Here is a 20,263-nt window from a genome sequence, read left to right as displayed (position 1 = left end):
AATTCATAGGTGTATGTGAAGTCCCCAATCCGCATTGGGCTAGCGTGGGGACTATAGCCCAAAGCCCTCTCGCACATGAGATGAGGCCTGTGCTCAGCAGTGGGACGTAAATAGGCTGAAATGATGATGATGATGAACTGCAACGTAGAATAAAAAAATAAAAAAGCCTTTTATTTCATGCAAGTATCAAAAGTTAAGTAGGTACACAGTTTTGATAAACAAAAGATAAAAATAAAGTATTTTTTATGTATGTATTAATTATGTAGTTTTATTGTTATGCACGAACCCCTCCTCATCTCATATGAAGGTGAAGGCCTTCAATGCAGAATGTGTTTTTATTATGTTCCATTGAAATAATAGTCAAGTGACCAATTACGAAATATTTTATTATTTAGCTACCTACCTACTATTTCTTGTTATAACACTAGCAGTTACAACATGTCGAAATAAATAACAAATCACACTTTAAAATAATATCATAAATATTTTACTGATAACGCTTACACAGTTCCCTCGAAAACGTTTAGTTTCCGGTATTCACATGGTTACCTTTATTTTCTGGACAGTTTTATGTTGTTTACACTCGATCCAAGGCCTTATTGAGCTACGCCAGGACATTATAGCAGCAGGATTGTTAAAAGGCGTATCAAGTCAAATATTCGCTTCGAACGACTCAAAACTACAGGAGTTTGCTGTCATATTTAATGAATACATGAATCTGACTGTGAGAGAGAAGGGGAGCAGAGCAGTATTGAGTAAACTAGCGTCTGAGTGGACTAACTCTACTAGAAATGACGATAGCGATGACTTGTATGGCTCGCTAGCATGGGAAACTGGTAAGAGGCGTTCGTACGTAGTCCGAGTATATTTTTGATGCATATATGTCAATCTTATATATTTTTAGGGTTCCATAGTCAACTGGGAACCGTTATATGTTCGATCGGTTGATCCGTCTAATTCTACTGTAACTTAGTGTCATGTATTTACTTATGTCGTCGTGTTGTATCTCTTTTTTGTATTATTAATTTATTTTTCTGTTTATTTTGTTTCTTTTTTTTTTTGCCTGTTGCCTTCCGTGATTACTTCTCACTTAATGGTCTCATCGGAAAATCAGCGCTGGAAGTCGCCAGCAACATGCTGAGTTGGGGCCATTTCGTGACACTTTATTTTGCACTATGTTTTTTTCTATGTATGTTAGGTGTAGGTAGGTACCTTAATATGAATACGTAGTCAAAGATTTTTACAATCTTCCACCACCACTTTGAATTTCTTTTTTTTGTATAATCGTATTCATACTCGTATTAAGGTACCTTTCGGATCTTCAGATGTCAATTTTTATCATGATTAGAGCAAATTTTCCGTCGGACGTACCGTTTTTGAACTAGGTACAAACAAAATCAGATTCAGAGCAAACTCGGATTACACTAATTTAGAACCAAAGGAAGAATTATAAAATGATTTCCAGCTTTCTGAGAAGTAATTCCTCAACACGCTTTTTTGGAACTAGGTAATTTGATTGGCCTAGAAAGGTCAGAGCGCGTTACAATATTCGTCTGTCATCTCCAGTTCTTGAGCGTGGCTACAGAAGAAATAATAGTACTACCGTACAGAAAGGACACTTCCTACAAACCCGAAGTTTGACAGCGGTTCAGGGTCGTCAGGTTCATACTATCCCTTTCTAATATATGGCACTATCCCTTTCGGCTATTTAGGGTTGTCAACATTCAAGTGATTATCTTATCGCAAAAGGAAGTGAAGTGGTGCCAACCCTAATAATTGCTCGGAGCAATGCCGAACCCAACGGAGCCGAGTTCGACCGAAGTCACGAGTGTCTCCCCACTGGCGTGGCTATAGTGTCTAATACGCAATTTTTTCCTCAGCCTTACATGATGCATTGGCCGAAGAAAACATAACAGTAGTCAACAACAAACTACTCAACGATAAAGTCGTGGAATATCTAGAAACTTATGCAAGTAACCCCGAGAACGTTAAAACCTTAGCCCATTTCTACCTCCAAAGACTCGCTTTGGACAGGACGCCGAACGTAACAAGATTTGATGACAATGATTTGAATACTAACGATACTGACGCTGCTGGTGGAACAGCCATTGAAGAGAATCCATTTTGGAGTAAGAGCTTATTTTCTAGATGATTCTGAATTTTAGCTTTGGCTTTAAATCGCTTTGGTACACGTAAAATTATCTTTGTACTCTGGAAAGTCAGCTTTGTCAGTCCGCTTTTTCGCGCCTAGATTTTTTACAAGCTTTTATTTAGTTTCACCTGACCGTTGTCTGTCTGTGTGTAATCAAATCTTGCAAGTTAAATTTGATCCACTTCCCGGTTTCCGATTGAGCTGAAATCCATGCATGTATAAATCTGATGACAATGCAATATTATGGTACCATCGAGCTGATCTGATGATGGAGACAGGAGGTGGCCATAGGGACTCTGTGATGAAACAAAGCAACCTAATTGTGATAGGGTTTTTTAGAATGGTCTCGATGAGTATTAGTTGTCTGTCGTAAGAAAAGTACAGTCAGCGATAAAAGCTTGTACCAAAAATGAATTTTTTGCCAAAAACTTATTAAATTGGATACCTCTTAATATTTCTACTTACAAAGCTGGTTGGTTTGGTTTGGTTGCTAGTTTGGTTTGTTTTGCGGAGAAATATCAGGAATTTAACGGAATAATCCCCTTGATTTAAACCTTCACCTGTAAATAACTACCGTAAAACCTGCCAACTATAATTTAAAGGGGCCCACTGATTAACAGCCCGCTGGACGGTATCGGCCTGTCAGTTGTTCGGAACTGTCCAAATTTTGTTCTAACTGACAGGCCGATACCGTCCGGCGGACTGTTAATCAGTGGGCCCCTTAATACCTACTGCAACTATGGTCCACAAGTTCAATAAGTAATTAAGTATCAATACTAATGTTCTTTTTGGTTAGGTATAAGTTTTTATTTTCATTTGTAAAACTATTTTACCTTATAACTTATAAAAGTCACACCTGCAAGCCTATTATGGATCGCTTTATCCACATTTATCCCCGTGATAAAACAACTGTCACTTTTTAACTCTCCGGGATAGAAAGGGACGGACACCGTTTTATCACGCTGTCACGTAGACAAATACGACCATCATATCCGTACTGAACGAAGGCATTACAGTTAAATTTGGACCATAGTTGGGAGTTGGGAGCTTTTGGACTACAGTTGGGAGGTTTTACGGTACTAATATAATCCGACAGATCCAGATGATACTCCGACCCGGCGGATCTTCAGGGGAAAGCCAGTCAAGATCAAAAACTACCCGTTCGTAGTGAGCGTTCACATTTTGAACGTGTTTTACTGTGCCGGTTCCATCATTAAAGACGACCTCGTCATCACCGCTGCCTCATGTTTGCAGCTGTGAGTATCAGTTTTGAATGATTCACGGCTAGTTTCACCAGACTTATATTGACCGGGATATGAACCGTGATAGACCGAGCGCGGTCTACATAACTTTGACACCCACCCGCTATGATCAGTTACCAGTGAACAAGATACATGTAACTGCGTCGAAATATCGGGAGCTCGAAGACAATACAAAAGATAATCACGGTTCATATTCCGGTCAATATAAGCTGTGAGTATGTTTATTTCTAAAGTAGGAGTCCGAGCTTTGCTCGGAAAACATATAATAACTCAAAAATTGCGCTTTACCAGAGTTAAGACCTAGATCAATTTTGCGCCCCTGAAAACCCCCATATAACAAATTTCATCGAAATCGTTAGAGCCGTTTCCGAGATCCCCGTAGGCCGCGGACTGGATGCACGCGGCGCGCGGCGCGGCGAGCGGCCAAACAGTCAATAGTGTGTAGGTACGTACGAGGGCAGGTCCAAAAGTTCGCGGAATGTTGGGGCTGTCCCCAAAATGGAGATGAGCATAGGACTATTTGGGAACTCATTAAATGTATTTACAAATTATCAGCCTAATGACCTTGCCATATTTTAGCGACCGACCCGTCTGTTTCAGCGCCCACAACAATCGGTTCTACCGCGAGAACCCCAGCTTCATCGCCATCCGCGCCGGATCTAACTACTTCTTCTTAGGCGGCGAGATTATCCCTGTCATACGTAAGCCGCTTACAATATTTTTACACAATTTTCTATCCTGGCTGAATGCCCAAGATCTGTCTGATCTGCCTAACCCCGCGGCTACACACGTAACGATAAATCGTAGCGATAAAACTGTGCAGTCCGAACAGCGCAGTTTTATCTGCCGTGTGTATGACAAATCGTTGTCGATTATCGTAACGATTTGTCATCTAGTGAGTATTATATTCTTTGTTTGTCATACACACGGCAGAAAAAACTGCGCAGTTCGGACTGCACAGTTTTATCGCAACGATTTATCGTGTAGCCGGCATTAAGCTGTCGAGAAATGACAATATGGTGGACGAATGTTTGAAATGTCACGGTATTTTAATAATTATTACGCTTAAAATTTAGTTTTTGCTTCACAAGTATGATGAAAAACATTTCATTCCGGCCTGCGGCTGTCGTGAATTATTAGGTCTCGTTTACAAAATCTCGCTTACACGCCGCGATTCGCGCATGAGTGTGGAGCGGGCTTACTACTTATTGACACAATATGTATTTTTAACCGACTTCCAAATCTCAAAGAAGGAGGTTATCAATTCGGTTGTATGTTTTTTTTTTTTTTTTTATGTTTGTTACTCCATATCTCCGTCATTACTAGATCGATTTTGAAAATTCTTTTTTTGATTGAATGTATATGCATACAGATTGGTCCCGTTTTTGTCAAAACCCAGTTCTGATGATGGGATCCATGAGGAATCGAGGGAACTCCTCAAATCTTAAAGGCATACATATAGTGATTTTTGGGTTTTTATCAACAAATCAATCATATACACCCAAAAAAGTGACATTTGATGAAGTGGAACTGCTGATGATGATCAGAACGGAACTCTTTAACGACGCATAGTTCACGGTTGGCGATTTGTCCTCTTCGTTATGTTTGTTAAGCAAGTTAAGTTTTTAAGCCACATTTTTGTCAAGCTCGAGTTCTGATGATGGGATCCATGAGGAATCAAGGGAACTCCTCAAATCTTAAAGGCATGCGTATAGAGATTTTTGTATTTACATCAGAAAATCAAGCATTTTCATTAAAAACTGTTACATTTGATGAAGTGGAACTGCTGATGATGATCAGAACAGAACTCTTCAACGACGCATAGTTCACGGTTGGCGATTTGTCCTCGTCGTTATGTTTGTTAAACAAGTTAAGTTTTTAAGCCACATTTTTGTCAAGCTCGAGTTCTGATGATGGGATCCATAAGGAATCGAGGGAACTCCTCAAATATTAAAGGCATGCGTATAGAGATTTTTGTATTTTCATCATAAAATCAAGCATTTACATTAAAAACTGTCGCATTTGATGAAGTGGAACTGCTGATGATGACCAGAACAGAACTCTTCAATGACGCATGGTACACGTTTGGTGATTACGAATTTCGATTTTGACTTGGACTGGGACCCGGACTCGGACTCATACCCGGATCCGGTTCGGACCCGGATCCGGTTCGGACCCGGACTCGGATCCGGATTCGGACCCGGACTCGGAACGCATTTATGCGTTAGAGGGAGCAAGTGATATTGCTATCTCATTCTACCGCATGGCTGCGTCCCTTGGAGTGGCCGGCGTTGGCCCATCCTGTAGAGGAGCCATTATACAGAAGCGAAATGCTAGTAGAAAAGTGGGTGGTTTTACCTCCTTTTCTACATAGTGTACCATCTACAATAATCTTTCATCGGCCCCCATGGAAGTCGGTTTTTTTTTCTTAAAAATTATTTACGAAGTATAACTGTGTAAATTACAAACATGTAGGTATTATGACTTTATATAAAGTTAGATGGAGTAAGAGAAACATTGGGACAAGAGTCCTACATTTGTATTAGCCATAAATTGTATGTGTACATGTTGATGTTAGGCAATACAATACAATACAATACAAAACAGTGAGAATCAATACAATTTTACCCAGTGGTGTAGCTACATAATAATTATTTACTTAGGTACATCCTACTAATAAGTATTACTAACCGTTTGTTCATATTCACTTAAGCTGGGCATAACTCAATGACAATTTTTGAAGTGAAAACTTCTTTAGCGGCGCTGAGCACTTTTTGAGGTGGGAAAAAAATGATAAACTCGAGACAGCGTAACGCGTAACGGGCTGACGTCATGTGCGACGGACAACGTTATTTACCAAAGAACTTTAGTCATAACGTATCATAATCAGGTCAATTATTTAAAACTGGACTTTTATATTAAACAATGTGCTAATCTTGTACGGGCTGAAATACGAGGATCTCACAGTTACATTTTAAGCAATGTCACAAATTTCAATATGTACCCTCTGTATAGGAGTGTACTTCCACCCGTCATACGATCCCAAAACCCTGCACAGCAACCTGGCTGTGATGCAGCTCCAAAGGGTCCTCAGATTCAGGCATAGAAACGTGAAGAAGATCGAGATTGACCGAGCTGCGTCCGCTTTGCCCGAAAATACACCGCCTATTACCATTCTTGGATGGGGCGCTACAAGGGTAAGTCTTATGGCATTAGAAAAACCGGCCAAGTGCGAGTCGGACTCGCGCTTCTAGGGTTCCTTACATGAGTCCGACTCACGCTTGACTGCACATTTCTAATAGGTTTTCCTGTCATCTATAGATAAAGAACTATTTTGTGTATTTTTTTCAAAATTTTAGACCCAGTAGTTTCGGAGATAAGGGGGGGAGGGGGGAGTGGTAATTTTTAGCTATTTTCTTAAATAACTTCGAACCTATGTATTTTAAAAATATAAAAAAAAACATGTACATCTTTGGGTCACTAATTTACCAAATTTCAACTTAATTGGTCTAGTAGTTTCCGAGAAAATAGGCTGTGACAGACGGACAGACAGACAGACGCACGAGTGATCCTATAAGGGTTCCGTTTTTTCCTTTTGAGGTACGGAACGCTAAAAAGCTGGCTGAGACCATGTCCTGCTCAGTGTTCAGTAGGAATCCGACCTTCACAATCGGGGGATATTAATAATAGTAAGCACAGGGCCGTCTTAAGCCATGCCTTTACAATTGCTTTTTTTTAGCATTAGAAATTAGGTAAACAATCTTGAAGTGTCTTTTAATTGAAAAACACATTTTAAAAATAAGTTACGGCAAATATGTAACAGTTATGAATCTAATACGATCATTTATATTCTTCTGCTTTCATAAGTAATAGTTATTGATTTTTAAAAAGCGTTTTTCAATTAAAAGACATGCCAAGATCGCTTACCTTCTTGCAAGTTCTTTCTAATGCTAAAAAAAACGAACTATAGGCACATAAGAATTTGGGGCCCTTTTGGAAAGTAAAAAACCTTGGATCACCCGAAGATCTAACATATTTAATTCGATAGCACAAAGAAACTGCCGGCCTAGCCAAGGTTACAAACGCTATCGATTCGACAGCGAGAAGCACTATGTCTCTCTATTACTCGTCCATATTAGTGCGACAGTGACAGTTGCGTTTCGATCGCTACGGAGCGTAAGCGATTGGCATGTTGACTACGCGGCCTGCATGACTACTTATAAAGGCTCCTCTTCACGTTAGGCCAAAGCCAACGCCAACGAGGGACGCACCCATGCGGTAGAATGAGATAGCAATATCACTTTCTCCCTCTAACGCATAAATGCGTCCCTCGTTGGCGTTGGGGTTGGCCCAACGTGAAGAGGATCCTTAACAGTTTTGAATGATTCACGATTAGTTTCATCATATAGACTTATGGTACGTCGACCGGGATATAGACCAAAATTACCTTGTTTTTTTCGATACATGTACCTAACTGCGTCGAAATATCGGGAGCTCCATTGTCCCTAACCCCGGCTACTCACGTAACGATAAATCGTTGCGATAAAACTGTGCAGTCCGACTGTGCAGATAAATCGAACCGTGTGTATGACAAATCGTTACGATAATCGACATACACACGGTTCGATTTATCTGCACGGTTGGACTGCACAGTTTTATCGCAACGATTTATCGTTACGTGAGTAGCCGGGGTAAAGCTAATGCCCATATAACCATTCCAGTCGCAGAATCATCAAAGTGGTAACTAAATGTCAGAAGTGTCGTAACAGAGTCCACACAATGTGTCTAGAATTGTTTCGAAACAAAGTGTCGTCGCCGTGTGTACACTTTTCCGTAACAAGGTGTCGACACATTTGTGTGCACTTTGCGTGCGGTTTGCGACTAAATCTGACAGCAAATTTGTGACAGCAAATGTCAATATAAAATACCTCTTGAAAACCAAGGTTTGTCAAACTACTATTAGTGTCTCGTGTGCTCGTAATTCTAGTAAGTCATCATTGGGCGATGCAAATGATAATAATCGACCAAAACCATATAAACACCCAACACCCGTCAACCTTTTACAGAAAAGTTTTTAAAGAAATGCAATAAGTAGTGAGGTAAGCAGTGTCACCCAATGTATGGGACGTGCAAATTTTGGTATCGGATGAATTCACTTGGCACAGATGTAGTATACGTAAAGCTAAGCCAATCCAGCCCGGTAGCCAAACGCCACCCCCTTGTGGGTAAGCAGGGGAGCATCCAAAGTTACACGCTGCATATCGGCTTCTATGTACCTACCACCTCGAGTTTGGTATCATTTCCAGATAAATCGGGCATAAGGAATTCATTTTTGAGACATTTAATGTACAGTTTAATAGAAAAAAACAAAAATATTGACGAACAAATCAAAATCGGTTTGCAATTTTTTATTCAATTATTAATATTATCAGCAGAAACTACAATTGCTAGAAAGTTGAAATTTGCACACCAGGTTACATTTATAATGTGTACAAGAGATAAGAAGCGATTTTAAAAAATTCAACCCCTAAGGGGGTTAAAAAGGGGACGAAAGTTTATATGGAGTTCATGTTTTATTTTAAGCTAGGAATTTCAAACTTCGTTAAAAGATATATTATTAAAATACAAAAAAAACTAATTTCAGCGTTTTTGAAACTTTATCCTCTAAGGTGGTGAAATAGGGGTTGAAAATTTGTATGGAGATCAACATTTTTTTCAAGTGTGGGGCTTGAAACTTTTTATATGCGCATATTATTAGAATACAGGAAAAGTAATTTCAGCGTTTTTAAAAATTCATCCTCTAAGGGGGTTAAAAAGGAGTTCAAAGCTTGAATCCATTACAAATTACTTTGACTGCCCCCCCTGCCTACCTGCCAGGGGGTGGCGGATGTCTACCGGGCTCAATTAGCTTAGCTTTACGTATATTACATCTGTGCTAAGGGAATTCATCCGATACCAAAATTTGCACCTTATGACACTACTTCCCGGGCTAAAGCTACTTAGGTCAGCCAACGAATGCTCCAAAAAGTTGTAGAGGGAAATGCTCGGAACACAATTTTTGACTCCGTAACTTGGTTTGGACAAGTTAGGAGGTGAACATATCAAAAGTCCCCGGCCGTAGCCCTTGAGCGGGGGGAAGAGAGGGGGCTTTGAAGGTCCCATTTTCCGGTTTTTTGATTATATCTCGGAAACTATGCATCTTAGCGACATGGCCACTTATACAAAATGAAAGTTAATTTCATTTGTTACAAGTTTATCAGTCAATTTTTTCGATATGTTGAATAGTTTTTGAGTATCCGCTCTTGAAAGTTTATTTAGGGCTCTCAATTTTTCAATTTTATCTTGATATATCTACATCAGTGAAGGTGCTAGGCCGTGTATGGTATCGTTTTCGTATAAATCTGGGTTGCTGAATCCATTTAAGGTATCACATTGACACCATTCCACAAAATTAAAAAAAAACTTTTTAGGGTTCCGTACCTCAAAAGCAAAAAACGGAATCCTTATAGGATCACTCGTGCGTCTGTATGTCTGTCCGTCTGAATACACAAAATAGTTCTTTACCTATAGATGACAGGAAAACCTATTAGAAATGTGCAGTCAAGCGCGAGTCGGACTTAATGTACGGAACCCTTAATACGCGAGTCCGACTCGCACTTGGCCGGTTTTTTTAAACTCCTCTTGACGCTTAACCGCTGAACCGATTTCGTTGAAATTTGGTATAGAAATAGTTTGCGTCCCGGAACAGGAGCAGAACATAGGATAGACCTTATAAGCAAAATCATCTTTTGAAGGTGTGAAAAGTGGCGTGGAAATTTGTACGGGAAATCAATAACCGCTGAACCGATTTATATGAAATTTGGGATGGTCTACATCTTTGATTTAGTTAAAAATGATAAAAAACATGACTTCAAACCTAAACTTAAACAGTATTTACTTCTAGAAGTCAATTCTAAATTCCCCCCTACACCTCATTTCACACCTTTAAAGGATGATTTTTGAGATAACTTATTATGTCCTGTCTCGGGACTCAAAATATATGTGTACTAAATTTAAATTTAAACTGTTCAGCAGTTTAAGCGTGAAGATGAGTTTAAAAGAAAGTATTTTAATAAGTTTATATGTTTTTACTTTGGAATGGTGTCAATGTGATACCTTAACTAAATTTGGTACTGCGAATTTATACGTAAAAGATACCAAACATGGCCTCGTAGCTTTACTGTTGTAGAAGTCAAAATAAAATTGAGAGCCCTAAATTCTTATTAAGTACTTGGCCAAACTTGTGTAGAAGGAAAAGGAAAAATAAAAGTCTTCGGCAGGAATATAAGACACAAATATATATATATATATTTTTTTTTTTTGCGTTACTATTTCAATCATCAAATATAAACATACCTTGATTATATTATTCTAGTGAGATCCTCATAGATAAACAAAAACATTTACTTAAAAAATTACAAGGTCGAAATGTCACGGAACTTGTGAGAGTAATATGTAAAAAATAAAAACTTTTTTGACAAAAAATCTGGCCACAATTTAAGAAGCATCCAATTGCGTCGAGGAATCATCTGTATTTTTGCTTGTTTCATTACCTCCTCGCTTCTTTTTTTGTCCTTTGTATTCTGTAGCAATTTGTTAGATCTGAAAATAAAGATAACTTGCGTCGTCACGGATGTCGATTTATAGGTTTTAGGGAGTGCAGAATTCGAAAACGATGATCATTTTATAATCCAAGATGGCGGCTACGTATTTTGTCATAAAAGTCGTCATGGATATCGTTTTATAGGTTTTAGGGAGTGCAGAATTCGAAAATGATGACCATTTTCGATTCCAAGATGTCTGCCGTGCACTTTGTCATATAAGCCGTCATAGATGTTGATTTATAGGTGTTAGGAAGAGCAGATTTCGAAAATGATGACCATGACCAATAAAACGACATCCATGTCGACTTTTAACATAGTGCATGGCCGCCATCTTGGATTCCAAAGTGGTCATCATTTTCTAAATCGGGGCCCCCTAAAACCTATAAAACGACAGCCATGACGACTTTTATGACATACTGCATGGCCGCCATTTTGGATTCCAAAATGGTCATCATTTTCGAAATCAGGAAAACGACACCCATGACGACTTTTATGACATAGTGCATGGCCGCCATTTTGGATTTCAAAATGGTCATCATTTTCGAAATCGGGGCCCCCTAAAACCTATAAAACGACAGCCATGACGACTTTTATGACATACTGCATGGCCGCCATTTTGGATTCCAAAATGGTCATCGTTTTCGAAATCAGGAAAACGACACCCATGACGACTTTTATGACATAGTGCATGGCCGCCATCTTAGAATCCAAAATGGTCATCGTTTTCTAAATCTGCGCCCCCTAAAACCTATAAAACGACACCCATGACGACTTTTATGACATAGTGCATGGCCACCATTTTGGAATCCAAAATGGTCATCATTTTCTAAATCTGCGCCCCCCAAAACCTATAAAACGACACCCATGACGACTTTTATGACATAGTGCATGGCCGCCATTTTGGATTTCAGAATGGTCATCATTTTCTAAATCGGGGCCCCCTAAAACCTATAAAACGACATCCATGACGACTTTTATGACATAGTGCATGGCCGCCATCTTGGAATCCAAAATGGTCATCGTTTTCGAAATCTGCGCCCCCTAAAACCTATAAAACGACACCCATGACGACTTTTATGACATAGTGCATGGCCACCATTTTGGAATCCACTATGGTCATCATTTTCTAAATCTGCGCCCCCCAAAACCTATAAAACGACACCCATGACGACTTTTATGACATAGTGCATGGCCGCCATTTTGGAGTTCAGAATGGTCATCATTTTCTAAATCGGGGCCCCCTAAAACCTATAAAACGACATCCATGACGACTTTTATCACATAGTGCATGGCCGCCATCTTGGAATCCAAATCGGTCATCATTTTTGAAATCTGCGCCTCCTAAAACGTATAAAACGACACTCATGACGACTTTTATGGCATAGTGCATGGCCGCCATTTTGGATTCCAAAATGGTCATCATTTTCAAAATTGGGGCCCCCTAAAACATATAAAACGACATCCATGACGACTTTTATGACACAGTGCATGGCCGCCATTTTGGGTTCCAAAATGGTCATCATTTTCGAAATCGGCACTCCCTAAAACGAATAAATCGACACCCATCTCGACTTTTATGACAAAGTGTTTGGCTACCATCTGCATGCAAGACATTTCTATTATTTTTACGTACAAAAACAGGGGGCCATGTCATCTTCCAACCGAGATTTAATCGATAATTTATTCGATTAATATTCAGATTAATTCAATTTCAATCTATGTTAGGTCGACTAAACTACCTAATCGCGATTAAAATTTGAGGATTTAAACAGTTAATCTATTAATGCCCATCTCTGACCACGGCATTTTTACACTTTGAGAATATCTGAAAACAAATGAACATAAGGAGCCATTTTGGAAATCCATTAACTTTGTTATTACTTTTGACAGCTCGTGTCATGTGTCTACACAGAGTCGACACAAAGTCGAAACATTTGCGACTACTTTGTGACTGCAATATTTCTCAGCCTTAAACCATATTTATACATCATAATTAACAAGTTTCGTAGTATGTAAAGCGTTATTTCTGTTATTTAAGTATAGTATACGCATCGAAGTACTAAAAATGCATCAAATAATATAGTTATGAACACAGGCACTGAGAAATAAACAATTTCATTTCCGGCTAAACTAAAACAATGTGGTGGCGCGTTGATTATATTACACTTAGTTTATCAAATCACTCGAGCAGTTTAATTCCCCATAATAATTTAAGTCCTATTGTAATATAAATGCAAACAATATATAATTACGTCTTGTAATCTGTTTTAGAGATGGCGTATTAATGTCACTTATTTTTATTTAACTATTTTTCCATCTGACAGTTTCCATTTGACAGGAACAAAATGAACGAATGAACGAATGATTTTGGCATAAAGTAGTCGCAAACTCGTAACAATGTGTGCACACGGCGACCACACTTTATGTCACTTTGTGTCATGTGTCGACCCTTCCCCATTTCTGGTAACTGTGTCGACACGGCGACGACTCTGCGACTGGAATTGTGACCGAAACAGACGGTGTCGACACAAGATGTGTCTACACCGCGACGTAACGGCGACTGGAAATGGTTGTATGGGTGTAACCCGCGTTGATATGAAACTGATCTCATGGCTCCTCTACACGTTGGCCAGCGCCGGCCACTCCAAGGGACGCATTTATGCGTGAGAGGGAGCAAGTGATATTGCTATCTCATTCTACCGCATGGCTGCGTCCCTTGTAGTGGCCGGCGCTGGCCCATCGTGTAGAGGAGCCAACAAGCGACCACATCGCCATTTGACTCGCCAACGCACAATTTACTGATTATTTCTTTCTACAGGAGAGCAATGTACAATATCATCGAAAAAAGTTACATGCGGCTAGTCTGGACTTCTACGATAGAGAGTCGTGCAGGGAAGTATACGGAAAGTACGTAAACATTATTCAAAACGTGCATTACATAATCATTCGGTATACCAGTATTACCATTAGGGTTGCCAGATAGATGGTCGTTTGGTCTAATTGTATGCTACCTATAGGTATGTATTTTTCATTTAATTTCATATGTACTTTCATTATGTGTTTTTGTACATTAAAGAGTTTACGATTACTACCACGTTCCATTTTGATACCAGATTTGGGTTCCGATTCCATTGCATTCAGTCATGGTCAGCAAACATAAGTAGACGTAACTATACCCGCTTCACACTCGTGTGCGAATCGCGGCGCGAACCCGCGAACGCGAGTGTGGAGTCGATTTCGCAGATCTGAGAACTCAACTCCACACTCGCGTGCGCGGCTTCGCGCCGCGATACGCGCACGAATGTAGAGGGGGCTTATGTAGTGAAAGTAGAGCGATTATTTGTAAGTTCGTATGCTCTGGGCCCGATTCGAATTATGAAATAGACATCTATTAGACATCACCAAGATACGATAACGATATGTTTAAGATCTAACCTGTCAAATTTGATATTTGCGCGATTCTGGAGATACACGTGAACGATTTCCACAGGATATGACTTAGAGATCGAATTCACATCTAATAACTTATTCTATCTAACGTAAAAGTGACATTGGTTGCCCGAATTGCGCTGCAAAACAGAACTAGTTGATATCTAAACTATAACGTATCTACAATGGATCTAGTACGTGTCGTCTCTTGTGAATATCTTGAAGTTCGAATACGGCAGTCTGACTTAAAGGAAGGTGCCCAAATTATAATAAACTTTCAATTGTTTCAGGAAGTACGTGACTAGAACAAATTTCTGCGCCGGTTTCATATCAAGAGGCGAAGGGGCATGCAATGTAAGTCCAACACTAGTCTGTTCCGACATGGTCTGAGGACCTACCGCGAACCACGTTCGACGTATTGCCTTACTGTCACACTTACGTACGAATTTACAAGTGCGATAGAGAGGCAACACGTCGAACGTGGTTCGCGGTAGGCCCCTGGACGCTGACGCAACGGAAATCCACGCGCAACATAGATGGTAGGATCACAGAATAAATAGTACTACCGTACAGAAAGGAAACTTCCCACAGAACCGAAGTTTGACAGCGGTTCAGGATCCAATCGTGCTGTCCCTTTCTAATATATGGCACTATTTCGGCTATTTACTATATAGGGGGCTGTGGAAAAATCGATAGAACAGTGACATCTATTGTGAAATTGGGCAACTATAAAAACTAAACATTAGAAAGAACTTGAAAGAAGGTAAGCGATCTTGACATATCCTTTAATTGAAAAACGCTTTTTAAAAATCAGTAACTATTACTTATGAAAGCAGAAGAATATATATGATCATATTAGATTCATAATTTTTACATATTCGTCGTAACTTATTTTTAAAATGTGTTTTTCAATTAAAAGACACATCAAGATTGTTTACCTTATTTCTAATGCTAAAAAAAACGAACAGTAGTCATTGTACCGCCACCGCCGAGCCACTGCACGTTGTATACCGTCTGAGTTATTGACCAATTAAACTAAACCTTCATGGGTCAAACAGAAAACTGTGTTACGTCTTTCCTGTAGACATACACAAGAGTTAAGGGCTATAAAGGTAAATTTTCTTATTTAACCCTTATCCACGTGAAAAGGTCCTCCTTTTATTTACAGAACTATGATAAAATCATTACTTATATGCCCACAAGCTGTTAACTATTGCCCACAGGAAAGAAAACTAGTGTGTTAGCGCGAACTGTACATTTTTAGGGTTCCGTACCCAAAGGGTAAAACGGGACCCTATTATTAGGGTTCCGTACCCAAAGGGTAAAACGGGACCCTATTACTAAGACTCCGCTCTCCGTCCGTCCGTCCGTCCGTCCGTCTGTCTGTCACCAGGCTGTATCTCACAAACCGTGATGATAGGTAGCTAGACAGTTGAAATTTTCACAGATGATGTATTTCTGTTGCCGCTATAACAACAAATACTAAAAAGTACGGAACCCTCGGTGGGCGAGTCCGACTTGCACTTCTCTCCTCTGTGTTTTCTCTTTGACCCTCATACTCTTTCTAGCAAGACGTAGGCGACCCGGCAGTCTCGGGTATGTACCTGGTGGGGGTCACCAGCTTTGGCTCTCCGATTTGCGGACGACCTGACACGCCCACGGTCTTCACCAAGGTCGGGTTCTATGCCGACTGGATTCAAGACCTCATGGATCAGGTAACTGCCCTCCTGATGCTTGAGTTTGCATATAGAGAACTGGGTGTCCCCAGTTTTTTTTCCTTTTTTTTATTTATAAAATCGCCAAACTGTAACCAGTTTGTTGGCGAATGAAGCGCTCACTTAACTAATCGAATCATGCACCTAAACAAAACAATTACAATAGTTACTATTAAACAATAGGTAATCCTTATTACAACATAAAAAACTAACATGCACACATGTCTAACAAGTCCCAAAATCCCCAAAGTTTAATTTTCTAAAAGGTATGTTTCAGAAGGTACTTACTAAACCAGTACAGTCAACAGCAAAAGTTGCTAAGCGAGCGAGGTGTTCAAAATGATCTGGACGCGCCTTTATTGTTAAGAGAATAAGAGCGTGTCAAGGTAATTTTGAACATGTCGCCCGCTTACCAACTTCTGCTGCTGACTGTAGAGGGATCTCTCCCTATAAAACTGAAACCGCAGTGTCGCCGAAATATTTCTTTAGCTTGTAAGATTTTACTGTTGTATGTATATGTTAGTTTGTAAGGTATGTATCTATGGGCCTTAGTTGCCTGATAATAAATGATATTTGATTTTTGATTTATACGCCCGCTTGCTTAGGCGGTTAAAGGCTTGGCCACATACAGAGCGCGACGCAGCGCCGCGTCCGCGCCGCGTCCACGCCGCGCGACCGCGGCACATGCTAACAGGTTACCGACGTCAAACAGACTGCGTCCCGCCGGTATCACGCCCCGCTTCTGTCGCGCCCTGCGCCGCGCGGCCCCTTGCGTCCGCGCGGCGCGTGCGCAGCGCTGCGCCGAGCGAACGCGGCGGCCCGCCGCGTCCCGCAAGGTCACATCAGTAGGATCGGACGTTAGGCAGCGAGCGGTGCGCCGCGTTCCCGCGCGGCCGCGCCGCGTTCACGCGCGCCTTGAGGGCGTGTTGAGAGCGTGAGGCCGGCGCGATCGGCGCGCGCCCTGTTTGACCAGGCTTCGCGTCGGCATCACGCGGCGCGGACGCGGCGCTGCGTCGCGCTCTGTGTGTGGCCAAGCCTTAAGCGTACGACCAGTGAGCAGGGCTATAATCGAAGTTCGCAAATTGCAGGGATTTATCTCTGTCACTCTAATTACGCCTTCATTGGAGTAAAAGAGAAAGATCCCCGCAATTTGCGAATTTCGGTCTTCGTGGTAGCCGCTCAGGACAGGGGGCCGATTTTTTAATTTCGATCGCTCGATTTCGTCACTCGAAAATCGGTGGAAAACGGAGAAATGCTAATTTTTGAAATACGAGCGATCGAAATTTGGAATCTATTGGTATTGACCACTCGATTTCAATTCTATTACTAGAATTTAAATGCCTAGTAGTGGAGATATTATCTAACGAAATACACGAAATCGAGTGGGCGAAATTCAAAAATCGGCCCCCAGTGTTTTAAATCAGCTCGCACGGATTTATCAATCAACATACAAAACGCGGACTACACGATTTTTTTTTGTTTTTTTTTATGTTTTCCCATGATCAACCTCTCTGGTTACATTTCAGGAAATAGTTCGACTCAGTCACAGTACTACAACAGAACGACCCTTTAGAATATTGGATAAAAAAATCATTCTGTACGGGATCGCCGATGAATCAAAACCAATCCCTATAGAACGTGAAGGGACAAATACAGAGCCAGCCCAAGACATTGCACATATAGATGAACACCTTGAAATAGTACTGAATGAACTTAAAAAGCTTGGAATGCAAAGCAAAGAGAGTGCGGATCTAATTCGAAACATACAACATGGAACTCCACAACAAGAAGATATAAGTTTACCAGTGGAAGAACAAGACCCCGAAATAAAATTCATTAAACCTGGTACCGAAAATAATCCAGTAGGAGTACGTCAAATTATTGATTCTTATCAGACTCGAGAAGAAGAAACCGGTAAGGCATTAAGAGAAGAAGATCAACACAATAAAGATCCTGAAACCAAAGAGGAAGAAGAAGCCAAACATACATCTCTAGAAGAAACGAATATGTACATAAGTGACGTTGATTCTGATGGTATAACTATGACTCCAGTAGATCGCGCAACCAAAGTAATTGATTTTGAACCGAAACCAACAGAGTCAAGAGAAATTCAGATAGAGAACGTTAGAGTGACAGAACCACCGGATAATCATTTTAATATGGATTCAGAATCTGATTTCCCTGAGAATACTGATTCGTCAAAAAAATCAATGACTGTTAATATTGATCTCGTGGAATCCATATCAAGAGAAACAGGTGTTACTTTAACTGAAAAACAACTTCGTCTTAAAAAAGACGATTCTGTTTTAAGAAAAAACCCTCGTAATCCTACTGGGGTCAATTTTCAGCTCGGAAATATACAATTTCCAAAACAAACAAATAAGCACACTGTGCATAAGGGTTACCTCCCTGCAAATCCTCCAAATATTCTTGGGAATCCAAATCCTATTGACTTGAAATATGATGGTAAAAATATTTTACCCAAATATCAGGAAGCTACTCAAAATAAAAATAAAAAACAAGTGCAAAATCCAGAAGTTGATAACAATTTTGGCATTGATAAAATAACTTGGAAAGAAAATCGTGAATCTACTACCGATAAAGAAGTAATAGGTCATGTTGAACCAGCAAATGATATTTCAGACGATATTGTAAAACATGAAATCCAAAAATTAATAGAACAGCTGGAAATAAGCAGTGAGTTAAACTCACAAACCGAGGACTACAAGTCTACTGATCATAGTCCATTAAACAAAAATAAGAAAAATATAGATTTTCGTAAAATTAAAGATTCGGACACCGTACTAACTTTCCTTTATTTGACAGATGTTGAGGAGAAAGTCCATCGACGAGCGAAATCAGAAACAAGTGACGAAGGATTGAGTATAGATCCAAAACCGTTTAATAAACAAATTAACGACAGTAATCAATTAATAGGGAAAAGTGAGATATATACAATTTTTGCGAACGTCATGAACACTGTAGTTAATAAAACTTTGGAGTAAACGTTATTGCATTTTTTATCTCCCTTGACGGAAAAGAGTTTATCCTTTCGCCTGTCACTTTCTGCTAGCTTGCTGCTAAGAGGGACACGGAAACAACGTGTCAAAGCCCATTCGTGAACCTTTTCGCGCTCTACATTCGCGATTGCGCAAATGGTTCTTTTGCTTGCCATTATTTGTTTTCTCGGTGTGTTCGCACATTTTTCGTTTCTCAACTTCACACTGTCAAATGCTGAGAAAAATCGCTATACCTACATCAATACATTTTTCAAATTTTCCGCCTTTTTCGACTGACAATATCTGCTTGACCGTCTATATGTCGGCGGCCGATCGTAAGATCAGGCATATCGTGAAATTCCTAGGCATATCGTGAACGTAAAAATCTTTGACTCGTTCCCTGAGCCGACGGAGTATGCGAAGCTCCTATTTCTGGGCAGTTTGCCCTTCGGGCATCTGAAGCAACCTAACGAACCTATCCTACCTATAGGTAGGATAGGTAATGTATATATTGGTTTAATGTGACTATCGTCAAGAAACATTACACAGGAACATTACGATCTGCCTGATCTTACGATCGGCCGCCGAATATAATATTTATGTAGATATATTCTTGAAATATTATACTGTTTCATGTTATTTCATCTATATATATAAATGCAAGTGTCCTGACTGACTGACTGACTGACTGATTCATCTATATATATAAATGCAAGTGTCCTGACTGACTGACTGATTCATCATCGCAGAGCCGAAACTACAAAAGCCAGAAAGTTGAAATTTGCACACCAGATTGCATATATAAAGTGTACAAGAGATAAGAAGCGATTTTGAGAAATTCAACCCCTAAGGGGGTTAAAAGGGGGATGAAAGTTTGTATGGGGTTAAAGTTTTCTTTTAAGCTAGGAATTTGAAACTTCGTAAAAAGATATATTATTAAAATACAAGAAAACTGATTTCAGCGTTTTTGAAAATTCATCCCCTAAGGTGGTGAAAAAGGGGTTGAAAGTTTGTATGGATATCAAAAAAAATTTCAAGTGGTGGACTTGAATCTTTGTATTTA

The 20,263-nt window shown here is 39.9% G+C and overlaps 1 protein-coding gene across 1 annotated transcript; it reads left to right on the top strand.

Moving 5' to 3' along the window:
• Positions 1-427: 427 nt before the first annotated feature.
• LOC134674032 (uncharacterized) lies at positions 428-19,207 on the top strand. The gene is made up of 9 exons (XM_063532080.1): positions 428-836; positions 1,881-2,129; positions 3,249-3,408; positions 4,015-4,115; positions 6,430-6,611; positions 13,876-13,964; positions 14,777-14,840; positions 16,055-16,201; positions 17,728-19,207. The coding sequence occupies exons 1-9, from the start codon at positions 542-544 to the stop codon at positions 19,204-19,206; spliced, it is 2,766 nt and encodes a 921-aa protein (XP_063388150.1). The 5' UTR covers positions 428-541; the 3' UTR covers position 19,207.
• Positions 19,208-20,263: the final 1,056 nt, after the last annotated feature.

The sequence above is a fragment of the Cydia fagiglandana genome, chromosome 19 (assembly GCF_963556715.1).
Source record: "Cydia fagiglandana chromosome 19, ilCydFagi1.1, whole genome shotgun sequence".
NCBI classification, from domain to species: domain Eukaryota; kingdom Metazoa; phylum Arthropoda; class Insecta; order Lepidoptera; family Tortricidae; genus Cydia; species Cydia fagiglandana.
The sequence above is the reverse complement of the archived record's forward strand: the minus strand, read 5'-3'. Positions and strand labels throughout refer to the sequence as shown.